The 24,047-nt window shown below is 33.2% G+C and overlaps 2 protein-coding genes across 2 annotated transcripts; one reads left to right on the top strand and one right to left on the bottom strand.

The window, feature by feature from the left end:
* The first annotated feature begins 1,595 nt into the window (after positions 1-1,595).
* On the top strand, positions 1,596-3,975 carry LOC132190783 (blue copper protein 1b-like). The gene is made up of 3 exons (XM_059605827.1): positions 1,596-1,758; positions 2,330-2,449; positions 3,776-3,975. The coding sequence occupies exons 1-3, from the start codon at positions 1,596-1,598 to the stop codon at positions 3,973-3,975; spliced, it is 483 nt and encodes a 160-aa protein (XP_059461810.1).
* An 880-nt stretch (positions 3,976-4,855) lies between these two features.
* On the bottom strand, positions 4,856-20,888 carry LOC132190782 (putative cysteine-rich receptor-like protein kinase 9). The gene is made up of 3 exons (XM_059605826.1): positions 20,201-20,888; positions 5,354-5,464; positions 4,856-5,244 (listed from the first exon to the last, which is right to left on the bottom strand). The coding sequence occupies exons 1-3, from the start codon at positions 20,886-20,888 to the stop codon at positions 4,856-4,858; spliced, it is 1,188 nt and encodes a 395-aa protein (XP_059461809.1).
* Positions 20,889-24,047: the final 3,159 nt, after the last annotated feature.

Raw genomic sequence — 24,047 nt, 5'->3', positions numbered from 1 at the left:
CTTATGTACAAACTATAAACCAAGGGCAAGGCTTAGGTGTGTTAGTTTTGAACTACCGCACAGTGCGGTAGTTCAAAACGACTTCGTTTTAGTTAATAAAAAAATAATTTTTTACATTAAATATTAAAATAATTAATCATTAAAAAATAAAAATATTAAAAAACTAAAACTCACCCAATCTCTGACTCTCCCATCTCTCTCTCGCTTTCTCGCCTTCCTTCAATTTCTGTCTCAATCAACTCTGACTCTCCCATCTCTCTCTCTCTTTCTCAGCCTCTCCCTTAATTTCTGTCTCAGATCAACCCTCTCCCTCTACTCTCTATGTGTTTCTGAAAGCTGCTAAGGAGAGGGGGATTAAATAAAGAAAAGAGAATGAAAAGAAAGTCAAGAAAGGAAACAGAAAAGATGAAGAAAATTGGTGATAGGAGAAAAGAAATTAGACGATGGGCAGAGGCCCTTGGTGGTGGTCCGGCCATCCCCAAAAACGAATTTTTTTTTTTTTTTTTAATCTTTTCTTTTGGCCCTTGGGTGGGCAGACCACCCAGAGCCAGTATCCAGCTCGAGGATTGCTCTGAGGCCACCTTGGCCAAAAATGAATTAGATCACGACCACGCCTATTTTGACCAAAACCATATGATTTTGATTTTAATTTTTTTTTTTAAAAAAAAAATTTAATAGTTTTAATTTTTTAATATTTTTATTTTTCAATTATTGATTATTTTAAGATTTTATGTAAAAATTTATTTTTTTATTGACCAAAATGCGGTCGTTTTGGTTTAATTTTCCTTGCCCATAAATCAAATTAAAGAAACTGAGAAGCACACTCCCATCCATGCATTAATCTTAGCAACATCGATTTGTTTAGCTGTAAAAGAAAAGACAATATAAAGAAATTTAAATGAAAAAAAAAATAAATAAATAGAAAAATACGTAAAGATTATGCGAACCATTAAAGCCCTAAGACATTTCGCTCTTATACATTACAAAATACTCATATTTATAGGAAAAATGAGACAGATATGTATGATAATTAAATATGATTACAATCATATCAATAAAATCAAATCATTACAATCAATTACAATTAAATATATTAAATCAAATCCCATAATATCATCTAACATCATTGTGTTAAATATCAATTATTTCTAAAGCTTAAACAGATAAGAAGTAGTAAATTTAATTATATAATTAATAATTTTTCAATCCATTCACATATGAGTTCAAACTCTCACAACACGTAAAATATATAATAAAAATATAAGAAAGCACACCAAGTTAAAATTCGAACTCAAGATTGATCTTTGTTTTATTCTAATATCACATTAAATGATCACCACTTGTCTAAAAAATTAAAATTTTATATTTAAGCAATATTTAACACAAAATGGCGGCAATAATCTCAAAGTTAAAAGCCGGCAAGCAGTCCAAAATGTAAAAGATAAGGCCTAGCTCTTGAACAACTCCAACAAATTAAATTAATTAATTGTGCCATTCAGCGTTGCCGTCCATAAACGGTCAAGAAGTGAGATCTTTGAATTATAGATACCCACCATTTCTAGTTCTTGAGACCAACAACACAATAAAGAGAATCAATGGCATCTTCCCAATATTTCTTTATCCTTGCAATCGTAGCAATTCTTGTCCCTTCAATTTTTGCCACAGAATTTGTGGTTGGTGATGACAAGGGTTGGACCATTAACTTTGACTACCAAGCTTGGGTTGAAGGAAAGGAGTTTCATGTCGGTGATACTCTTGGTAAATTAACTCTATAAACTTTTTGTACTTACCATATTTTTTTATATAATTTTTTAGTTTTATTTGCTCGTGTTTGTTTTCAAATCAATATTTTATTAAAGTATTGATTCAATTTACATGTTTCTATCAGTTTAGACTTTTAGAATAAGTGGCGATTTAACATGATAATAGAGCCATAGGTCATGAGTTTGAACTTAGATTCTGTCAGTTCACTCCAATTTAATTAAATATTTTAGATGTTGGGTCTCACCTATTAAAATGGGGTTTGAAACTACACATGAGGATGAACGTTAAAGTATTGATTATATCTCATCCGAATAGAAAGTTTTTTCCTTTCCAAAAAGTGGACAGGGAACGTCTCCCATAGCATTACTCCAATTTTTGTAAAGGAAAATCATTTTCATTCGGATTTTGATGCATAGCATTACTCGACTTTGAGGCTATCTTGTTTTTACAGGGTTGCTAGAGGATCATTTTTGTTTCTTATTGAGTTTTCGAAAAAAAAAAAATATATTGTAAATGTATTTATTTAGGTTTGATTGATGATGGAAGAATTAATTTTTTGGTGCAGTTTTCAAGTATAAAGACGGAGTTCATAATGTTCTTAAAGTCAATGGAACTGGCTTCCAACAATGTGTTGCACCATTGGGAATTGAGGCCCTGATTAGTGGAAATGATGTGATTACATGTTGTGCAAATTTATTTAACTCGCAAGTGCACGAATCAATTGTAGTTTAATAGATTACAAGTGCAATGTCGAACCCACAGAGAATTGTATTTTTTAAAGAGAAATTTAAATCTAAACTAATTAAATCCTAACCTAGTTCCAAAAGGGTTTTGAATTTTGGTTTTAAAATTAAAAGATAAACATAAACTAAATAAAAAAAAAAGGTAAAGACTAAGGTTTAGGAATCCGCACTCACCAAATCATAACAACATACTCCATGTTCATCAATATTTATCCGAAGTTCTCACAATTTAAATCTTATGTATGTTTTACTATGCTTCAAAGAATTAATCAAAACCATCCCATGTATCCATTTATTGACCAAATCACAAAAGAAATTCAAATTTAATTGAAACACCAGATGTATCCGTAGAACAAATCACAAGGGATATCCAATTTTTATGAGTTAAAAGCCAAGCAATCAATCATATGAATTATCTTAAATCATCACATGTATCCTTGAATCACAAGAGATATCCAAGAATCACTCCACACATTGATTAGAAGTAAAACAATTGAAATATAAAACTCAATAAAATCGGATAAATAAAGACTTACATAAAAGTGATGTCGTTCTTCATCGGTGAGGCTTCATCCCCAACCTTAGTTGGGAATTAGCTTCACATAAAAATAAAACCTAAACTAAAACGAGAAAAACTATAAAATTTTGCTCTCTGGACTTGTGTCTCTTTCCTTAAATGCAAAGAAGTCTACTTATAGGCTTAGAAAAGTCCTACAAGCCCTATTAAACCTAGATAATTCGGAGGTCTGTCTCCCAGTCAAAATAGCAGTCTGAAATCGAAATAGGATTCGTTCAGATTTGTGTCTCTTAATTGCGGGGCGATTTTGGCATAGTAACCTTCCAAATTAGGAAAATCCTATTTCACAATGAATTGTATTATTTTGAGTTAGCTTTCCAATGCCACTTGAATCTCTTCAATCTAGTATTTGAGTAGAAAGTTACGGTCAAAATACTGAGACATGCCCAGAATCTAAATTTGAATCCGATCCGAAAACTTATCAAATCTGATCTTTTATCTAATTTAATCTGATTTAACCTTTTTCTTGGATTTAGTTAGACTTAACCACATCATCTAGATCTTCTCAAAGTATGCTTTCTTCCAAACTTTGCATTTTTCCCTTTAAAGCTGTAGTTTTTCTTTAATGACCTACAAAACACTAAAAACACAAAACTAACACAAAATATTAAATAACGACACAGCTAAAGGATTAACAAATGTAAATAAAGGGGTCCAAATATACAATATTTGGCACTTATCATTACACTAGCAACCTCGGGAAGAAAATGGTATATTTGTGGTGTTGTCAAACATTGTGAGAATGGAAACCAAAAACTTGCCATAACAGTGTTGCCTCAGACAGTGTCTCCAGCACCTTCTCCTGTTTCAGCATCCAAGGAATGCATTAAACCTATATATTATGGGTGGATGATGGTTGTTTTTGGCATCCTTGCCATGGCCATGGTTTAAAGTTAGATCAATAGTACTATAGTTAAAATTCTCCTTTCATGTTTGTGGAGTGTATTGAATTCATTAATTGTTTGCATTGTATTGGATCTGAATTTATTGATTTATAGTAGTATGTGTGTTCTGAAATATAAACCATTTGTGCTCTATATTTGTACCAAATACTATGTTTGAGCATATTTGTTAAATTATCTTGCAAACAGTAGGTGGGGTTTAGGCAATTTAACATTATAAAGAGGGGGTGGAAATGGCTTTTAATAGAAGTTTTGGCATTTTATCAACTCAAGCATAATTTGATTGTTTATAGGACAATAATGCTAATACGTACAAGTTTATGCTTTTAGGCTTTATTCAAAAGATGAGGATCCACTATAATTTTGCTTTCCAAATTTTAGAGGAGGCTATAAAGCTCACCTGCTTTGAGCAGCCTCGAGGAGTAATGCTAGAAGTTACTCTTGTACTCTTCTTATTTAGTCACTCTGAAAATGATATGGTTTCTAAAATCACTATTGGGCTTGTAATTGATCATTATTGAATCTAATCAACTGGTGATTTTAAAGCCATCTTATTCATAAAGTGAGACAAGAGGAACACAAGAGTGACTTCTAAAATTATTCCAACCTCAGGTGTAGACTAGGATTCACTACTCGAGACAAGTGGACCCCACAACCTTCCTCTCTTGTACTATATAAATTTCAATAAAATTTGAATAACCTAATTGTTCACCAACATGAAGATAAACTTTGGCCACCTGCATGAAGATTCTAATCACATGCTAGCAAATTGCGAAGAGATAAATTATTAGTTATCCCAAAAATTTAAGCTGATAAGTAGATATAAATTTAATCACTTAATCATTGTGAAATATATATATATCTTACAACTACTCAAATTGAAACTTTTGAGATCTCATCACAAAAGAGTAAAAATAATACTCATTTTCCTCTATAGCAAGCTTTTTGAGCTTTTTCTCTTGCATCAAATTTTCTGAATCATCAATCATATTTGGAGATCTCATTTTTCTCTTAGAGGAGCATCTGTTTTCTATATTGTTATTGTCATCCTCATCATCACTGACAGTAATGGCATGATCCTCATCTTTTCCATCTACAACCCTTTCATATACTAGATAGACCCCTATTTTCTTCACAATGATTTTAGGCCCGCAATCTACAAGAACCTCTACTTCATCACCATCCTCAATATCATTGGTAGGAACAATATTGCCTAGCAATAGGTGATCTTCAAGAGGGAATGGGCCACCAATTCTTGCTGCCAAATTAGTTAGAATAGTATTCTTGGTATGGTTGATATATGAGATGCTACCTTTATATGAAGATAATACTTGAACACGTGATGCAAAGAAAACACATACACCAACCTCGTTCAATGGCAATCAACAGTAGGTACTTTAAAATGTACTGAGGGTCCCTCACACTAATATGTGAACCAATCGGGAATTTGATTACCGGGGAGGATAATGCCAAACCCTCTACCAATTCCACACATAACCCATTCTTGTTACATCAGCAGAGGATGATGTATGTTAAAGTATTAACTAAGTGATACGAGATAACATGGTATCATAACAGGGGTCTTAAGTTGAAATCCTCCTCCACACATTATTCTATGGGAAAAATACATTTTATCCCCTTGAACTATCCGCCAATTTGCATTTTGAACTCCAATGTTTAAAAAGTGATAATTGACCCCTCAAACTTCCAAATTGTTGCCATTCGACCATTCTAACTTCTTCTTTTTCCCAAAATGCCTCTATCCCAAGTTAAAAATAAAAAATAAAAAATAAAAGGGAAAAATATATAAAAAAAAAAAAAAACCCCCCAAACTACCAGCCGTTTTCGATTTAGCCCCCCAATGTTCCAAAAGTGATAAAGTAACCATCCAAACTCTCAAACTATTGCATTTTGGCCACTCCGTTAGTCAAAACTGTCAGTTTGGACGAAAATTGCAAAATGACATCGTTTTGTTATGGTCATTTTTTAATTGCAAAAAGACCATTTTTTTTAAAAAAAAAAAAAGAATACCAAATAATAATAAAAAAAAGACATGTTATTCTTTAGAAATTTTTTTAATTTTTTTGTAAAAAAAAATGACCACATAAAAAAAAAAAAAAAATTTGGCCAAAGTTGTGTTTCTAAGTTGTGTCTTTATCATTCCTCTTTAAATAAATATGTGGTGAGAATGAAAGAATGGTCTTTCACCTTTTTGGCTTTACTTTCTATTTTGTCTGTCCAAGAAGAAGGCCAGAAGATGAAGGGAAAATGGTTTGTGAAGCAATACATATTCACAATGCTAAGATCAGTAAGATGCTAGAAAATTAGTTTAATAATAATAGGCCTTAATAAGAGCTGATCATGGGTACTCCCATATAATATGAGAAACATTTTCTTCCTCCCTACAGCAAAAAATGCACAGATCATCTTGGACAATTTTTTTCTTTTTGAGATTGACTTTTGTTGGGAGTATATCATGACACGCTCGCCATATAAATACTTTCGCCGAATTTGAAACTTTCATATTCCATATAATTTTTCAAATTGTTTTCGTGCTATCTCGGTTCCATCCATCCCCTAGCAAAGAATCTTGCCTCTCCTTTCCGAGTTATTGGGGTCAAGTCATAGCTATTTGCTATAGATTTTCTTAAAATCATGTGAAAATTGTATTGTAATAATATATCATAGGATAAAAAAAATAAGTTTTTGTATTTTTTTTTTCTTTTCCGCATGTTTGCACCAAGTTTTTGTCCCCTTATAAACAGAGAGAAAATAGAAAAAAGCACGTGTTAATTAGAGGTCAGATGAAAGTTGTATTAATAATAAGGGTTGAATACTCTTTTGCCCTTAGGATTTAAATACTTTATTTTTTTCCCCTTAAGGTTTCATTTTTATTATAGGAGGTACCTGTGGTTTTCATAAAGACGGAGAAGGTACCTCTATGAAAATTTCGTCCAAAATTTAATGGAACGCCACGTTATCACCAATAAAAAATCATTATGTGTCATATAATTAATTTTTTTAAAAAAATTAAAAGATTAAAAAGGTATATTTTTCAAAAACAAAAAATTGTGGGTGGCTACCTTTTGGGGGGGTGGCTGGTCACTCCCTTTAGACATGGGGGTGGCCTAGCCACCCCATTTGGCCGCCACCCCCATGGTCGGATGGGGGTGACCGGGCCACCCCTAAGGAGCCCAAGGGGTGGCCAAAACCAACCCCGGTCAATGGGTTTGGGGTAGTTTTGGTCACCCCCTTTGGCCATGGGGGTGGCAAGCCACCCTCAGTGTAACACCCCGATATTTCTCTTCTTTTAACTTGTAAATAAACTCAAATGTTACGCTGAAATAATCTCATATAGCGGAAAAACTGTAATTACAAATACAAAACAATACTGTTAAAATATTTTTCTTTATACAAAAATACTCAAAGCTATGTTGTACAAGGCATTTATACAAATCTATTCGACAATCTAAACTCTAGACAAAACTTAACCAACTTGGAATCTCTGTATATCTCAATATGAATCTCTAATCACAACTGCATAATTACCTTGATTTTTCATTCCTGCAAGCACTACAAAAACTATGAAGTAGTGAGTCAATTGATTTTCGACAATATAAATCATTGTTGTATCATATGTATAAAAATGCCAGACAAGTTATAAAACCACAAGAATCCGTATTATTGGATATCAATATCATACTCAAGAAATAAGAATACTTACAGTAGATTACATGAATGAATTGTCAAAGGTAATTACTTGAAATCCGTTTTGCTGCAGTTGGTCCTTACCCATAACTACCCCTTCATTAACTCTCTCTCTCATTGACTCTCTCTCTCCCCCCAAAACTCTATTTCTTTTTCCTCTCTCACTCTCGGTTTCTCTCCTCTCTTCTGTATGAGTGAGGCATTTAAATAAGAAAAAGGAAGGACTAAAAGAGTAATAAGAAAAGTGGAAGGGGCAGTGCTGTCGGCAGAAGGAGAAAAGAAAGAAAATAATAGAAAAGAAGAATAAAAAGGAATAAGAAAGAAAGAGTGGGAGCATGTGAGAAAATTGGGAAAAGTAGGCATGAAAGTTAGGTTTCACTCCAATTTACTAAAAACAAATCTAATAAAATCTTCAATACTATTTTCACCTAATTTCCCTTAATAATCTGAATTCCACAAATTCCTCACTCATAAAATCAATCACCAATTATTACAATCATACTCCAAATTATATCAATTAATCATCAATTATCATATTTCTTAAATCTCTCAATAAAATAATCAAGATATAATCTCTCATATAAAATCAACATCATGATATAATAACCTCAAATCAATATTCATTCCAATAATATTCATAAGATCTAATAAATTCCTCAAGAATAAATATTATTACCTAATATCATCAATAAATATCTCTACCTCAAAATAAATGTCATTACCTAATATAAATAATATATCGTCAAATAAATATCTCTAAAATAAGACTTTAAAAAATCTGGAATGCTACCCTCCTTAAAGGAATTTCGTCCTCGAAATTAAAACCCATAAATTATCACCTATCTTCAAATCGAGCGACCCAAATTAAAAACAAATCATACTTGAACCATAACTTACTCAAGTTACTATATAATTTTTAAATTCAATCTGTTCATAGAATAAATACCATAACATGTTCCATACCCAAGCGATGTGAGATGACACAAGCACTCTTCTTGGACACCAGTGTCACCATTGGCAATCTTCAGGGAATTTCTTCATTCTCGGCCCTTTACTTTTGGCCCTCATACATTTCATTGTGTCTTAATTGACATCATTATAATATAACCCACTTTTGGCATTACCAACGTATGTCCACTAGCGACCCTCATAGGCTTGTGCACACTCCCACCATCTCAGGTTGGGTAATGCTCTGATACCATTTGTAACATCCCGATATTTCTCTTATTTTATCTTGTAAATAAACTCGAATATTACGCTAAAATAATCTGATATAGCGGAAAAACTATAATTATGAATACAAAACAATACCGTTAAAATACTTTTCTTTATACAAAAATACCCAAAGCTATGTCGTACAAGGCATTTATACAAATCTATCCGACAGTCTAAACTCTAGACAAAACTTAACCAACTTGGAATCTCTGTACATCTCAATATGAATCTCTAATCACAACTGCATAATTACATTGATTTTTCATTCCTGCAAGCACTACAAAAACTGTGAAGTAGTGAGTCAATTGATTTCCGACAATATAAATCATTGTTGAATCATATATATCAAAATGCCAGACAAGTTATAAAACCACAAGAATCCGTATTATTGGATATCAATATCATATTCAGGAAGCAAGAATTCTTACAGTGGATTACATGAATGGATCATCAAAGGTAATTACTTGAAACCCGTTCTGCTGCAGTTGGTCCTTACCATAATTATCCCTTCACTAACTCTCTCTCTCTCTCTCTCTCTCGCCTAAACTCTCTTTCTTTTTCCCATCTCACACTCGGTTTCTCTCCTCTCTTCTGTATGAGTGAGGCATTTAAATAAGAAAAAAGGAAGGAGTAAAAGAGAAAGAAGAAAAGTAGAAGGGGTAGTGCTGTTGGCAGAGGGAGAAAAGAAAGAAAATAAGAGAAAAGAAGAATTAAAAGGAATAAGAAAGAAAGAGTGGGAGCAGGTGAGAAAATTGGGAAAAGTAGGCGTGAAAGTTAGGTTTCACTCCAATTTATTAAAAACAAATCTAATAAAATCTCCAATACTATTTTCACCTAATTTCCCTTAATAATCTGAATCCCAAAAATTCCTCACTTATAAAATCAATCACCAATTATTACAATCATACTCCAAATTATATCAATAAATCATCAATTATCATATTTCTTAAATCTCCCAATAAAATAATCAAGATGTAATCTCTCATATAAAATCAACATCATGATATAGTAACCTCAAATCAATATTCATAAGATCTAATAAATTCCTCAATAATAAATATTACTACCTAATATCATCAATAAATATCTCCACCTCAAAATAAATGTCATTACCTAATATAAATAATATATCATCAAATAAATATCTCTGAAATAAGACTTTTAAAAATCTAGGACGCTACACCCACTGCCGGATGGGGGTGGCTCGGTCACCCCCAAGGAGCCCAAGGGGATGACCGAAACCACCCCCAAACCTACTGGGGAGTTGTTTTGGCTACCCCTTGGGCTCCTTGGGGTTGGCCCGGCCACCCCCATCCGACAGTGAGCCACCCCCAAGCTGGCCAAATGGGGGTGGCCTGGTGGCCAAAGGGGTTGGCCAGCCGCCCCCCAAATGGCCAAGAGCCACCCCCAATTTTTTTTTTTTTTGGAAAAAAATATAATTCTATAATCCTTTTAAAATTTTTTTATATAATTAACTATATGACTCGAGGCGATTTTTAAATGATGTTGACGTGGCGTTTCGTTAAATTTTAGACGAAATTTTAACAGAGGTACCATAGCCGTCTTTATGAAAACCACTGGTACCTCCTGTGATAAAAATAAAACCCAAAAAGAGAAAAAATAAAGTGTTTAAACCCTAGGGGCAGAGTATTAAACCCTAATAATAATACTAATTTCATTCTCCTACAAATAATTGGAGAAAGTTTTTTTTTTTTTTTAGTTTTAAAATTGTTTTTGATAGACCCAACATCCGAAGTGTTTTTTTTAGCTTTGCAGCATTCTTAGTTCTAAGGAGGAAAAAGAAATTAAGAATAATAATAATAATAATAATAAAAACAATGATTATATGAAAGAAATAAAAATACGAAAATAATAAGATAGTAACACAGAGATTTATGTAATTTGGTCTATGATCTATATCCACAAGATCAAGCCCTAATAAGGCTGCATTAAGCTCTTATTTATCTAAGTAATATTTAAAATATAACATGCTCCTATTAAGAGATTCATGTTGGCTCCTATTAAGAGAATCGTGTTGGATATAAATAAACTTTATCTCTAGCTAAGTTAGCTAGGTGATAGTCTTTAACTATTTACTGTAACTCTGTGATAGTTTTCAAGTGTGACTGAATGATATTCATCAACTGTAAGTGAGTAATATTCTTAAATTGTAACTATTATTCTGGCAACTACTCATTGTCTAGCAAAAGCACTGGTAAAACAAGTTATGAATAAAGTTTGGATCGAAGAAATTCCAGAAAGCATCTGTGATGTTGTAATATTAGAGCTACGTGCTCTAGGCATGTAGAGCTTTGTACTCTTTTGTTCGAGTTTTTACACTCGTATTATTCAGTTTATAAATGAAGTTCGAAATTTTTACAAAAATAAAATAAAATAAATTCAACTTAATTAATGCAGGGCTTTCCATTCATGATTTCAAATTACATTTTAGATGTTGATTTATGTACAAATATATCACTTATATAAAAACTACAAGATTCATAAATAAAATCAAAATCCAGACGTTGACTGTTTGATTGTAGGGGTGCATGATGATTCTCCTTTTCTTGGACCCATCCTGACCCTTCGATGATCCATCCACGTGTTACAGTGGAGAGCTGGGAATGTGTGGACGTGGTACAGTAGATCTGATAAAATGCTATCCGAACTAAATTTTTCATAAATCCGTTTGTTGAAATTTCCTACAAAAATTTAATAAACTAAAAATAATGTATTTCTTACATATTAATGATACGAGTAATTCTAAGTGGCCTATTGGTATCTTATTTGTATAGTTGTGTCCCATTAAGAATGTGATTGCGGTTGATGTTGCTCATTAACAAATTCTGTCAAATTTTCAAATGGAGAAATCATGTTTATAAAAGGATGTAGATTTGTAATTTTCTCATTGCTGTTTATTTTATTTTATTTTATTTTTATTTTGTGATTGGCCTTTCTATAAGATCTTGTAGCTCTTGGCTTTTCTTGTTATTCTTCTCAACTGGTTGTTGATTTTGAATGGAATTGCTTGATCAAAATAGAGAATTTCAGGTCTATTTGGCTATGTTCTTTATGTGGGGATGATTAAATTCATGGTGATTTTTATATATAGGTAATGCCATTATTTTCAATGAAAATTCAGAAACCAGAAGTCCTTCACCAGGGATGGGACGAGGAGGCATAGTAGATAATATTAATATCTAGTTACTCATAGTGGAGAGGTATTTTTGTCTTTTCACTTTTTGAGGAGACAAAAATACTTATCTACTATAACTAACTGGATATTATCTAATTCATTTTAAATGAAGAAGATCCTAATCCTTATTTTTAGAGTGCTTTTTTATTTTTAATTTATTATTATTTTTTTATAAATTAAGTACAGTCCACTCTTCTAAAGTTAAATTCATTCCTGTCCTTCAAAGCTTTTAAATAGTAGTTGGCAATCAGCCTATCACATGGAACTGAACAGTAATACATTTCTTGCCATTTGCCAATGCGTGTTGGGCATGATTTCTCCTATTTTGCAGAGGAAAAGTTTATGGAATAATTAACAACTCTCTCATGGGCATCCTTTCCTTATAAAAAACAGAATTCATCTACATGTATTGCTGGGAAATATCGTTGAGTTGATAGGTTGGTTGCAAGGGTGACCATTTGTGATAACGTTTTGGATTCGAATTATGTCGAAATAAGGATATAAGATTCTATAGGTAAATTTTAATTCCATTTATTTAATTCAACAGGTCAAACCTTTAACCTATTAATTTTGTGTGGGTCCTTGTCGGGCTCGAAAGTCCTGACAAAAATTGTAAATCCTAATGTTGCGTGTCAAGTTCGAGTTATATCGAGACATTGATATAAGATTATATAAAATCAACTATTACCTTACTCTTTTATTTAAACGGGTCATACTCCTTAATCATAACCTGTTAATTTTGTGATTATTTAGAAAACAAAAAATAATATATGAGAAATGTTAAGGATTATTTTTTTATCCTTCCAAAGTTGATATTCTTTTTAAAATCACCATTGAATTTGAGATAGATCAATACTATTGAAATTTGATCTAATAATAATCATAAAAATCATATCAATTTTGAGAGGATAAAAAGACAGGTTCTAGCATTACTCATAAAATAGTCCTTAGCCTCTACTTCCCACGTTCGTAACAGATCGAACCCAGCTTCGGGCTCTATTGCCTTCAATTTTCCTAAAGAACAAATAAAGTTCAGTCCAAACCCACTGCCAAGTAGTGGGTGAGTCCAATGTATTTTTTTTTATTTTTTATTTTTTCATTTTTTTAAAGGGGTATTTTTGACATTTTAACTAAAAAATTGATAAATTTAAAAGGATCAGAGATGAAAGATGGGGAGATGAAACATGGGTTACTGATTGACGACATTGCAAATTTTTAAACTTCGAAGTTATGATTGCAAAACCGCTTATAGTATGTTTACTTCCAATTTTTGCAAAACCTCTAAACTTCCAATTTTTAAACTTTGAAATTATAATTTCAAGTGGCCCATGTAATTAAAAGGTAGGGAAACATAGGAAGTGATCTGGGTTTGAACTTATAATCTTTGCTTTATTCTGATATCACATTAAATCACCACTTATCTAAAAAATTTAATTAATATTTTATCACAAATGACAGCAAGAATCTCAAACTTGTCAGCAACCCAAAATGTATAAGTAAAGGCCTCGTGAACAATAAAAAATTAAATTAATAGAGAAACTTCATTTTAGACTCTTGAACTACTACGTAATTTGATATACCCCTCGAACTTTGAAACTTCACAATTTGAATCATTGAACTTTCAATTGCAATCAATTTGAACCCATCCGTCAAATTTTAAACGTTAAAAGTAATATAATGACGTTTATACTCTTGGCTATTTTATAAAATTTCAAATTTACCAATAATTTCAAATTAAAAATTAAAAAAGATATATTCTATATAAAAAGAAAAATCACAAGGTGACCCACGATTGGGCCACCTTGTGACCCCTTTTTTCTTTAATTTCAATTTCTTTTAATAAAAAGAAAATTGAATGGTAATTTTATCTTTTTAGGGGTTTTAGCAGTAGAAATTGACAAAGGGGTTCAAATTGATTGTAATTGAAAGTTCGGGAATCCAAATAGAGATTTCAAAGTTCGAGGGGGGGTATGTCAAATCGCGTGTTAGTTCAGAGGTCTAAAGTAAAGTTTCCCCTAAATTAGTTGTGCCATTTGGTATTGCCGTCCATAGATTGTCAAGATGTGAGATTTTTTACTTAATTTGGTTTATAGTTTGTACATAAGTTTGCATTATGTGATAATTAGGATATTTTATATTATTATTAAACCATTGATTAAATGATTAAGTTTGCATTATGTGATGATTATGATATTTGATAGGGTTAATAACTTTTTAGTACTTAAGTTTTCACTTTTTTCATTTTTTCATACCTAGGTTTCAAATTGCATCACAAATGGTACCTAACTTATGGGGAAAGACCAATTTAATACTTTTGTCACATTCCATCAACCGAACTAATTTCACCCGCCTCATTCCGGCCAATGGCCAAAATGGGGTGGCCTGGCCACCCCATATTTGTCTTTTTCTTTTTTTAAGTTTTGATTTTGATTTTTAATTATTTTAATTAATTTTTTAATTTTTAATTTTTGTTTGGACACATGGCATTTTTTTGTTATAACACATGTCAGTTCGTTAGCTTGATTGACGGAATGGTGACAGAGGTACTAAACCGGTATTTACCCATAAATTAGGTATCATCTATGATACGAATTAAAACCTAAGTGGAAAAAAAATAAAAAAGTGAAAACTTAGGTACTAAAAAAGGTATTGACGTTATTTTATATTGTTATTAACTATTGATTAAACTTAAGTTCGCATTATGTGAAACTTAACTTTAATAAATACTTCTCACCGTACACCGGTACACTCATATTAATACCAGTGGAAGGCCAAGTAGATGGAACTAGGCTCTCTCTCTCTCTCTCTTTTCGATTATATATTGTGCACGGTTAAAAAAATTGGTATCAGAGCCATGGTTACCTTCTTGGGACGGGTGTTTGGACGTGTCGGGTTTATAATTGTATCTCCGGCCATCCGCAACTGTTGATGTGAGACACTATTGGAAAAATAAAAAGACTCACAAGCGAGGGAGAGTTAAGTCAATGTGAAGAGACTCACAAGTGAGAGGGAGATTGTTGAGAGTGCACTTGTGAGTGTTGTGTCCCACATAGGTAGACCTTAGCCCATTCGCTTAGGCTTTTGGACTAGAGTTGTGTTCAACTATGCATATTAATGTATTTTTGGTAAAAACTGCATAACCGCTTTATCTCCCAACACCACAATACCCTTTTTATAAAAAATGAAAATTATGAAAAGTAAATAAATAACCTTGGACCACCCACAACTTGGCCGTGGATTTGGACTAAACTTTATTTGTTCATTAAGAAAATGGAAGCTAAGCAATGCTAAAAGTTACTCTTGTGTCACTCAAAAGATGATGTGGAGTAACACAAGAGTGACTTCTAAAATTACTCCCTGAAGCTGGGTCCGATCTGCTATCAATGTGGGAATTAGAGGTTGACAACTATTTTATGACTAATGTTAGAAACCGTCTTTTTATTTTCTTTTAATCTTTTTTCAAAGTTGATGTGACTTTTAAGATTACCATTTAATCAAATTTAATAGTAATCCATCACAAATTTAATGGTAATTTTAAAAGGCACATCAATTTTGTAAGGATAAAAAAGATCCTTTACATTTCTCATATTTTATAGTAATTTTTTTTTGTTTTTGTTTTTTCGGAAATAATCACTCTTACGTTTTGCTTAGAAGGCAATCTTTGATTCTTCACTACTGCTGGCTATTGCAAGCAGGGCTGAGCGTCAGCCGATAATGTTGGTTTCGGTAGAAAAATTTTATCTTCGCCTTTCGAAAAGTTGAAAATTTCATGGACTTATTTCACCAATTTTTTTTATCGACACCTAATGGCGATCGGTAAAGTCGGTTCGGCAATGTTGATTGGTAATGGCAGTTAGTAATGTCAGTATGTGGAAAAATGGAAAATTTGTCGGTAAAGTCGGTCAGTGAAGTCAGTACAGTTAGAAAAACCTCTTCCACCTACCGCACCGAAAAATTTGAAATAGAAAAAAATCATGCCGCCTCCTGTCAGGCATTTAGTCGGTCACGACTGGTGTCAGTCGAAAGTTGGTTAGCAGTTAGTTGGTGAATTTGCTTAGCCCTAACAACAAGTGCAGCGTGCTTACAGTAAGCACAACAACTATAAGCAGTGGCAAGGAATGTCTTGGATCAACCAACCTATCTTGTACACATCGTATCATTTTGGCAAAGGATTAAAATCATTATCCATCACATCTTTTACTCATCTACGAATAGTGAATGGATGAATCTACTATTGAATTTGTGTGTGGTCCACGAAGAAAAATGATATAATTCATTCATTTTTCAACCATCTTTTGACTATCTCCATAGTGAATGGATGAATCCACCATTAAATTTATATAGGATCTACATGAGTCCATAAATCTAATGGTTGATCTATTAAATTTATGGGATTAAGACGGGAAAAATATGGAAAAAAATATTGAAGTGAATCATTTCTTGATGTAGGACGATATTTACCTATATTTTTGATAAAAACGAAAATAAGAAAAATATTAAAAATAATATTAGAGCAGTGCCGCTTGATTAAAATTTTACCCGTTCTCAGATAATGCAAGTGCAAAAAGAAAGATTTTCACTATTTCCGTTAATTGTCAATTTTATATATTTTATTAGGATTTTATTTGTAGAATATTTTTATTTGATTTGGATTTTATTTCCTTTCCATAATAGGATTAGATTTACTTTAATTATTTCCTTTCCTTATTATTATGATTATGTTTACTATTACTACTAGGATTATGTTGACTTTCTGTACAAGTATTTCTCTTCGGTAAATATGCTACTTTGTAATGTAAAAAAGGGACTTAATTGAATTTTTATAAAATCAAAGACTCTCAAATCTCCGTGGAGTTTGAATTCTTTTCTCAACCTGCGGGTTTGAGCTTATCTTTGAGTAAAAGACGAAAACGCTTCTCATTGCAAAATCAAAGACATTGCTCTTTGATTAGTTATTTTAGTCTTCCACTACATCGTTTCTTCTTCACAAATTTGAGTGGTCCAAATATAAAACAACTTGCAATTAAAGACACCTACTTATAATTTGAGACAAAATTATGAATGGGCATCAAGTTCTAAGCATAGAGGGAGATGCACCTTGTTTTCTTTGTATTCTCATTTCGGATCAGGCATCAAACACCATAATGCTACCGAGGGTATACATCAGTAATAGATGCTTCATGAATAGACATGGGCAGTGATTTGCTTGTAGATTGGCCCGACTTAATTTGTCTCATTTGGTTGCATGTTTTGCTCTCCTACACTGCTAAAGAAGTATGCTGGTTCTTTAGGTGACGTGAGAGGAACTGAGCAACTGTTTAGTATGAGAACTATGGATTCTGTCGTTGGCCTATCAACTGGATCATTTTGTACAAATAAGAAGCCAATATGGAGACATTTAATGACTTCATATCTCGAGTAAGAGTCTCCCAACGTAGTTAATTCATACAAACACATATTATAAAATGATATATCTCTTAACATGTAAGAATTGTTCGTTCTTTTAATAACATCTGAGAAACACATGTTTTTTTTAATAGTTTTGGGACACATCACTTTATTAGATGCATTATATGAATTAACTACAAACCAATTTATAACACATTTCTGTCGTTAATATGAGAGGACAGTTAAGCCATGCACTTGCTAGCTAGGCGATCTGGACACCTGGCTACGAAGCATGTGGACAATTTTCATGTCCTCTCACTCTAGCTGCACAGTAATTGCATCTTAACCAAATCCTATAAAATTAAATCATTTATATTTTACCACCACCTTCTTGTATGGCATTGTACTTCTTTCTTGCTCTCCTTCTAAGGAAGCAATAGCCCATAACGAATAGCATAGCACAAACAGAAATCGGAGCAACAATGACAATAATTGCCAAAAATGAGATTTGACATTTTCGTGCATAAACAATATTATTCCCGTTTCATTTATAAGCTGTGGGGTAGAATTGTTTGTAATTATAGTTGTATTCTAAATAATAATAATAAAAATAATATTTTACTGACAAGTTGGCAATATTTATTAATTATAGTAACCTATGTTCTTAAGTTGAGCTAAACGTAGCCATAATTAGAGTCCAGAAATGTTTTCTTCATTGTTTGTTATAATACTAATTATATCTCAGAAGTTTGGCATGAAACGAAGTAACTTTATCAAAATTGAATGCTAAAGTATTTTTGTACATCCCCGTTAAAGATGTTTTGCTAACAGTTTCTTTGAAGATTAATTTTGATGTTGCTACTAATGCTTCTTTTTCAGTCACTGCTAAGCAACTCAGTGGGTGAAGTCATCTCAGCATTGACCAAAAAACTTCATTCCACTTATGTAAAAATGGAGAATCCATGGTTGCTCTTACAGGGATACATTATGCTATCTCACAAGGCTACAACAATTTGTCGATTGAAGTTGTACTCTTTGGTTTCCATTTTAGCTATTAACAATCAGAACCTCTTCACCGAATAGACAATTTCTCCAATTATTCATCGCCGAAATTAGTTGAAACTACATCATTTTCAAGTTTGGAATCCTACAAAAGTTTTTCAGGAAAACTGGTCTTCAGGTATCTAGGCATGGAAAATGTGTTGTATTTAGTTTTTGGGGAAACTTCACTTAAAACCCCTAAACTACTGTTCATTTTGAGAAGACCCACCAAATTTTAAAAGCGTCATTTCACCCCACTCCCCCCCCCCCCCCGAACTTTCCAATTTGAGGTGACAGGTGGGTCGGGTTTGGATGTTGATAAAATGACCTTTATACCACTGGCATTTTTACAAAATTCTAAACTTACCCTTAATTTCAATTTAAAAATTAAAAAATTGAAGGGTAATTTGATCTTTTTTGTGGCAAAAATTGGCGGATGGGATCAATTGCATCAAAATAGAAAGTTTAGGGGTGAAATTGAGAGTTTTCAAAATTTGGAAGGGTCATCTCAAAATTTATGGTAGTTTAGGGGTCATAAGTTAAATTTTCCCTTATTTTTTTGTTAATATTTTGGGGTGCCTTCACTCAAGAACCCCTAACTTCCACCCGATTTGATAAACCATTCTGAACTTCAAAATCTTTCAATTTAGTCAACTGAACTTTCAATTGCAATCAATTTGGACCCCTGTGTCAGATTTTAAATGTTAAATGACGTTTATACCCCTGACTTTTTTTATAAAATTCCAACTTTACCCTTAATTCCAAAACTTATTTTATTTAAAAAAAAAAACGAAAATCAGGGATATTTGGTCTTTTTTGGCATTTCTAACGGCAAAATTTGACGGAAGGGTTCAAATTGAGAGCAATTGAAAGTTTAGGGGACTAAATTGAGAGATTTTAAAGTGTACGGAAGTTTGTCAAATTGAGTGAAAGTTTAGATGTCTTCAGTGAAGTTACCCCTAATATTTTTAACTTAAGGACAGAATGAAAAATAGATTCCCTTTTCATCCTCAAATTATAAATAAAAGAGTGATGGAATCAACTGTAACTATTCTATAAAAAAAATAAAAAAACAAAAACAAAAATAAAAAACTTTACCAGAACTAGGTGGTGGAGGAACAAGTGCTGGATGTTGTGTTTACTGTCAAGTAAAATAGGTACACATCATACCAAAGATGAGTCCTGCTATCAGGTTGCCAAGAGTCAGACAAATGTCTGCCAAAGTCTGATGTGGCTTCATTAAAATAAAAAAAAATAAAAAATTGTAGAAAAATCTCTCTTCCTAGTCTTACTGAATTTTGTTTTGTTTTTTTTTTTTTTTTTTTGTTAAATTTTTGTGAGTTAATATTTAGTTTCTAATGCCTCAAAATTTATTTTTGGATTTAAAACTAAAACCTAGAGGTGGAAGGTTAACCTTTTAGGAATTGTATCATCCAAAAGGTATTCGATCATCCTAAATTTAGTGCTAATGCCTCAAATTTAGTGCTAATACCTTAAATTTAGATTCTCCTTTAATATTTATCTTTCTTTTTTTTTTTCTTTTTTTTTTTTTTTTTTCAGAAAAAAAAAAAAAAGAAAAAGGGGCAAAATGTCTAACACTTGGCTGCCTCATGGCAGCCGTAAATCTCTATTCACCAAAGATAGCAACTTGAATGCATTACTCTACCACTTTTCATTCCTGTGCAGCAACGCGACAGATTCTTCTTCGCTATCTGAAGACACCTATTGCAATTGTAACCCGATAGGTCCGGCATGGACTGCACAAGGGTGTATAGTGTTCGTGAAGCTGTGAAATTTGCTTCTTTTGTCCCAAACTTCTTGGCTCCAAACGCAACATTCGAAAAGCTACTTGCCAAACCATTCATTGTTGCCGTCACTAGCTTGTCAAACCGGTTAGGGTCTGAAACTGTATCCGTGCTCGAAATAGAAGAGGTAGGTTCGGAGGCCATGGTGGAGAAGATATACAAGTTAGAGTAGCGTAAAATACACTCCGAGTACCAAGCCATGACCACTTTCTCCTCGGTGCAGTATCCGACTATCTCCTTGGTTGCCACGACGACACAATTTTGGCAGTCTGCGGCAGGGAGGTCACCGCGGCATAGGAAGAGGCCGTAAACCATGTCGACAGAGTTTCCGACGGAGGCGTAGTAGAATTCTAAGTTGCTAGTGGCTTTGGAGGAGAGGTAAGCGAGGAGGCGAAGGACGTTGGATTGGTAGTTGCTGTTGGCGGTTAAAGTGGTTGTGTTTGTGCAGATATGGTTGTAGACAATTGGAGCAACTTCAGTTGGAGTTTGGCTAAGGAAGCTGATAAGCATGGAGAGGAACAAAAGGGTCATTCTGAGGTTGTAGCCCATGATCAATATATCATCACCAACCTAGATTGGAATCAATTTTTCTCATAACATTTTACAATACTCTATTAGATACGATGAGCATGGTGTGCCTGATTGACTTGACCCAAGTCAAGAAGTAAAGTCAAGCAGCCCAGAAAATTTGTCCAGTCAAAGTTTGGAAAATAACTCACCACTGAAATTGGGGAACAACCAAAATTCTGAAGAGTTTAACTTTGGTTAGAGCAACCTTAAAACCCATGTTTTACAGCCCCCCAATCCCAAGCTGACACCTAAGCAAAAGCTCAAAAATTGCACCAAGATAATCTAAGCCCAAATACACTTGATTAAAAAGAAAAAGTAGAAGCTAAAAAAACTTGTGCCCCTTCGTTAACTTGGCCAGACCCATGGCGTGGGTCTCGCCACACCGTGGGTCACCTCTCTTCGGCATCAGTTTTCGGCCTTTAGGGTGATAAATCGCTAAAGGATTAACTTCCCATTTTTAAGTTTTAGATTTGAATCCAAAAATGAGTTTTGAGGCATTAGAAACGGATTTTGGGGCATTAGAATTGAGTTTTGAGGTGAATTTCGTCGGGTCATGGCGGGTTGTGAGGTGGGTCACAGCGGGTCATTGTTGTGACCAACAATGACCCGCCTAATGGCTGGCGAGACCTAGGCCAGTGGGTCTGCTGGGTGCTATGTTTTTTTCTTTTTGGTATTTTTTTTCACTTTGATTTGCTGTGTTTGTTGAAATGATGATGTGGCACATGCTGATTGGGTGCTGCAAAAGTGGTATTTTGTAGAAGGTTCGGACCATAAGGGCTCTCTTTCTAAAATTTTTCGAGCGCAAGCGTCCCTTTGGCAAACCCTTTTGGGTGATAGATTAATGGGGTATATACAGTTTTGAATTTTTTGTATTGAAATTTTAAAAAGTTTTATTTTGTAGTTATTTTGTTATTTGAATAATAATAAAAAATAAATTATGTAGTATAAAGAGTGAAACAAGTAAGAATGTTTTTATATTATTTTTTTAGAAAAAATAATGTGAACAGTAAAAAAAAAAAAAAGAAAAAAGGTGAGGGTGGGGGAAGGGGTTTGCCAAACAGACCCGACTTCATTGGCCCACGTGGATTGGCTCGACGAGGCAGCTGCAATTTTCAATCCATGTAGTATGTCACCGGGAGTTCCTAACAGAGCCAGGCAGTGAAGTGGAGCTTAGAAGATGAGCTGGAAGGGAAGAGCAGTTGAAATCTGTTATGTAGTTAATGTAGTAATTCTGTTAGGAGATTGTGTACGTGTGGATATGGTAGTTAGTTAGAGCTAAAACTGTAAACAGAATTGCCTCAACTGATTAAGCCTTATAAAGGCTGGTGGAGTGCAAAGGAGGGAAGACTTTTTTGCATTTTGGCAGAAACTGTCGGAGATTAGCCATCTCGAATTGGCCAATTCCATTCAATAAAGAGTTGATTCTTCCATTTCCATTCTTTGTTCTAGAGAAGTATTATGTTTCATAGTACAACAGAATTAGATCGGTTGGAATTGAAACAAATTGAAATTAGATTTAAGCTAAATTTATGTCCAATCTGAATATACTTTAATATTTGAAATAGTCATTCGCATACCAAACTTTTTCTTAGTGTGTTATTAAATTTCAATTTTTTTTCCTCATCAATATGGAAAAGGGGATACGTAATTTTTAGTTAGACAAAAGAAATATAATGAGAAGGGAATAATGAGAAAAAATATCTGTGAAGTCGTTTGTCAAACAAAGCCTTTAAGTGCCAGGGTTTGTGCAGCTTTCATGGGTTAAACAAAGACTAGAGGCAAATTAGAGCAGAATACGGGGTGTGACCGTGTGAGTTGCATCAATTAAGTCTTACCGTGGGGCCCAGTAGTCTTGGTCGGTTTTTAATTTGGTTTTCTTAGATTCGGATTCCCTTCCATTAAGGGGTTAATTGGAGATTCTCCAATTGTCCATTTGGACCGTTCATTTTGATCCAATGCTCTACAGAATGCCACATGTCCCACTATAATTAAATAATTAAATAATTAAAAATAAAGAAAATAAAATAATACAGAATGCCACCCAATATTATTTTATAATTATTTTATAATTTATTATTATTTTAATTTTTATATTCTTTTTAAAAATTAAATGATATTTTATTACTTAATTTATAGTGGGATACATGGCATTCTATAGTGCGTTGGATCAAAATGAACGGTCAAGATAAACAATTGGAGAATCTCCCCAATTATTCCCTCAATTGGAAGGGATCTGGATCCCGTTTTCTAAATTGCAGCGACTTTAATTCTTGTTCCAACTTGAGCACTAACTGACGAAAACTTTGGCTCAACGTATTAAAGTGACATTTGAGAATATTAGCACTACAAAAAAACAGGCATTTTCTGACGTGGCTACAGTATCATATTTTTTACCACGTCAGCAATTTTCTGACATTTAAAATTTAAAACGTCAGAAATTTTTTTTCAGACTCACGAATAGTAGCACATCAGAATTTTCTGACGTGTCTCGACAGACATGTCAGAAAATTCTGACGTGTAAAATATTTGAACGTCAAGAAAATATTTCAGATTTCAAAAGATAGACATTTATATAATTGCTGACGTGGTGAGACCTACCACGTCAGAATTTTTCTGACGTGTGGATGTACCACGTTAGAATTTTGCTGACGGGTGGATATACCACGTCAGCAAATTATATATATATAGCTTTATATATTTATATAGATAATTATTTATTATTTTTTTGAGTAGATTCCTGACGTGCCATGTGTGGCACGTCAGAAATTCCTGACGTGCGACATCTGGCACGTCAGAAAATCACCTCAAGTGGCCCAACAAAACTCAAAAAATAGGCGGGATTTTAAACTTTTTTTCCCTCTTTTTATTTCCACCCTCAACTTTTTCCCTCTTCATTTATTTTCCCCACACATGTGCATTCTCTCTCCTGTATGTCTGAATCTCCTTGCTTTTGTGCACCGACTACACGGCACCTCTAAAGGAAGAAGAAAAACAGAAGGTGAGAAGGGAAAAAATTGAGAAGCATGCAGCAAATCGAAGCAGAAGAAGAAAAAGAAAAGGAGAAGAGAAGAAGAAAAAGAAAAGGAGAAGAGAAGAAGAAGTAGAAGAAAAAAAAAAAAAAAAATTGGAGAAGAGAAG

Source organism: Corylus avellana, chromosome ca8 (assembly GCF_901000735.1).
Source record: "Corylus avellana chromosome ca8, CavTom2PMs-1.0".
In the NCBI taxonomy this organism is placed as follows: Eukaryota; Viridiplantae; Streptophyta; class Magnoliopsida; order Fagales; family Betulaceae; genus Corylus; species Corylus avellana.
The sequence above is the reverse complement of the archived record's forward strand: the minus strand, read 5'-3'. Positions and strand labels throughout refer to the sequence as shown.

What these genes read in the sequence shown, in the direction of transcription:
- LOC132190783 (XM_059605827.1), top strand. Translation starts at nt 1,596, where the DNA reads ATGGCATCTTCCCAATATTTCTTTATCCTTGCAATCGTAGCAATTCTT. An exon ending in TCATGTCGGTGATACTCTTG is followed by an intron (nt 1,759 to 2,329) that starts GTAAATTAACTC and finishes TTTTTGGTGCAG; the next exon opens with TTTTCAAGTATAAAGACGGA. An exon ending in AAATGATGTGATTACATGTT is followed by an intron (nt 2,450 to 3,775) that starts GTGCAAATTTAT and finishes TCATTACACTAG; the next exon opens with CAACCTCGGGAAGAAAATGG.
- LOC132190782 (XM_059605826.1), bottom strand. Translation starts at nt 20,888, where the DNA reads ATGGGCTACAACCTCAGAATGACCCTTTTGTTCCTCTCCATGCTTATC. An exon ending in CTGCACAGGAATGAAAAGTG is followed by an intron (nt 5,465 to 20,200) that starts GTAGAGTAATGC and finishes TGGAATTGGTAG; the next exon opens with AGGGTTTGGCATTATCCTCC. An exon ending in GTTGATTGCCATTGAACGAG is followed by an intron (nt 5,245 to 5,353) that starts GTTGGTGTATGT and finishes CTAATTTGGCAG; the next exon opens with CAAGAATTGGTGGCCCATTC.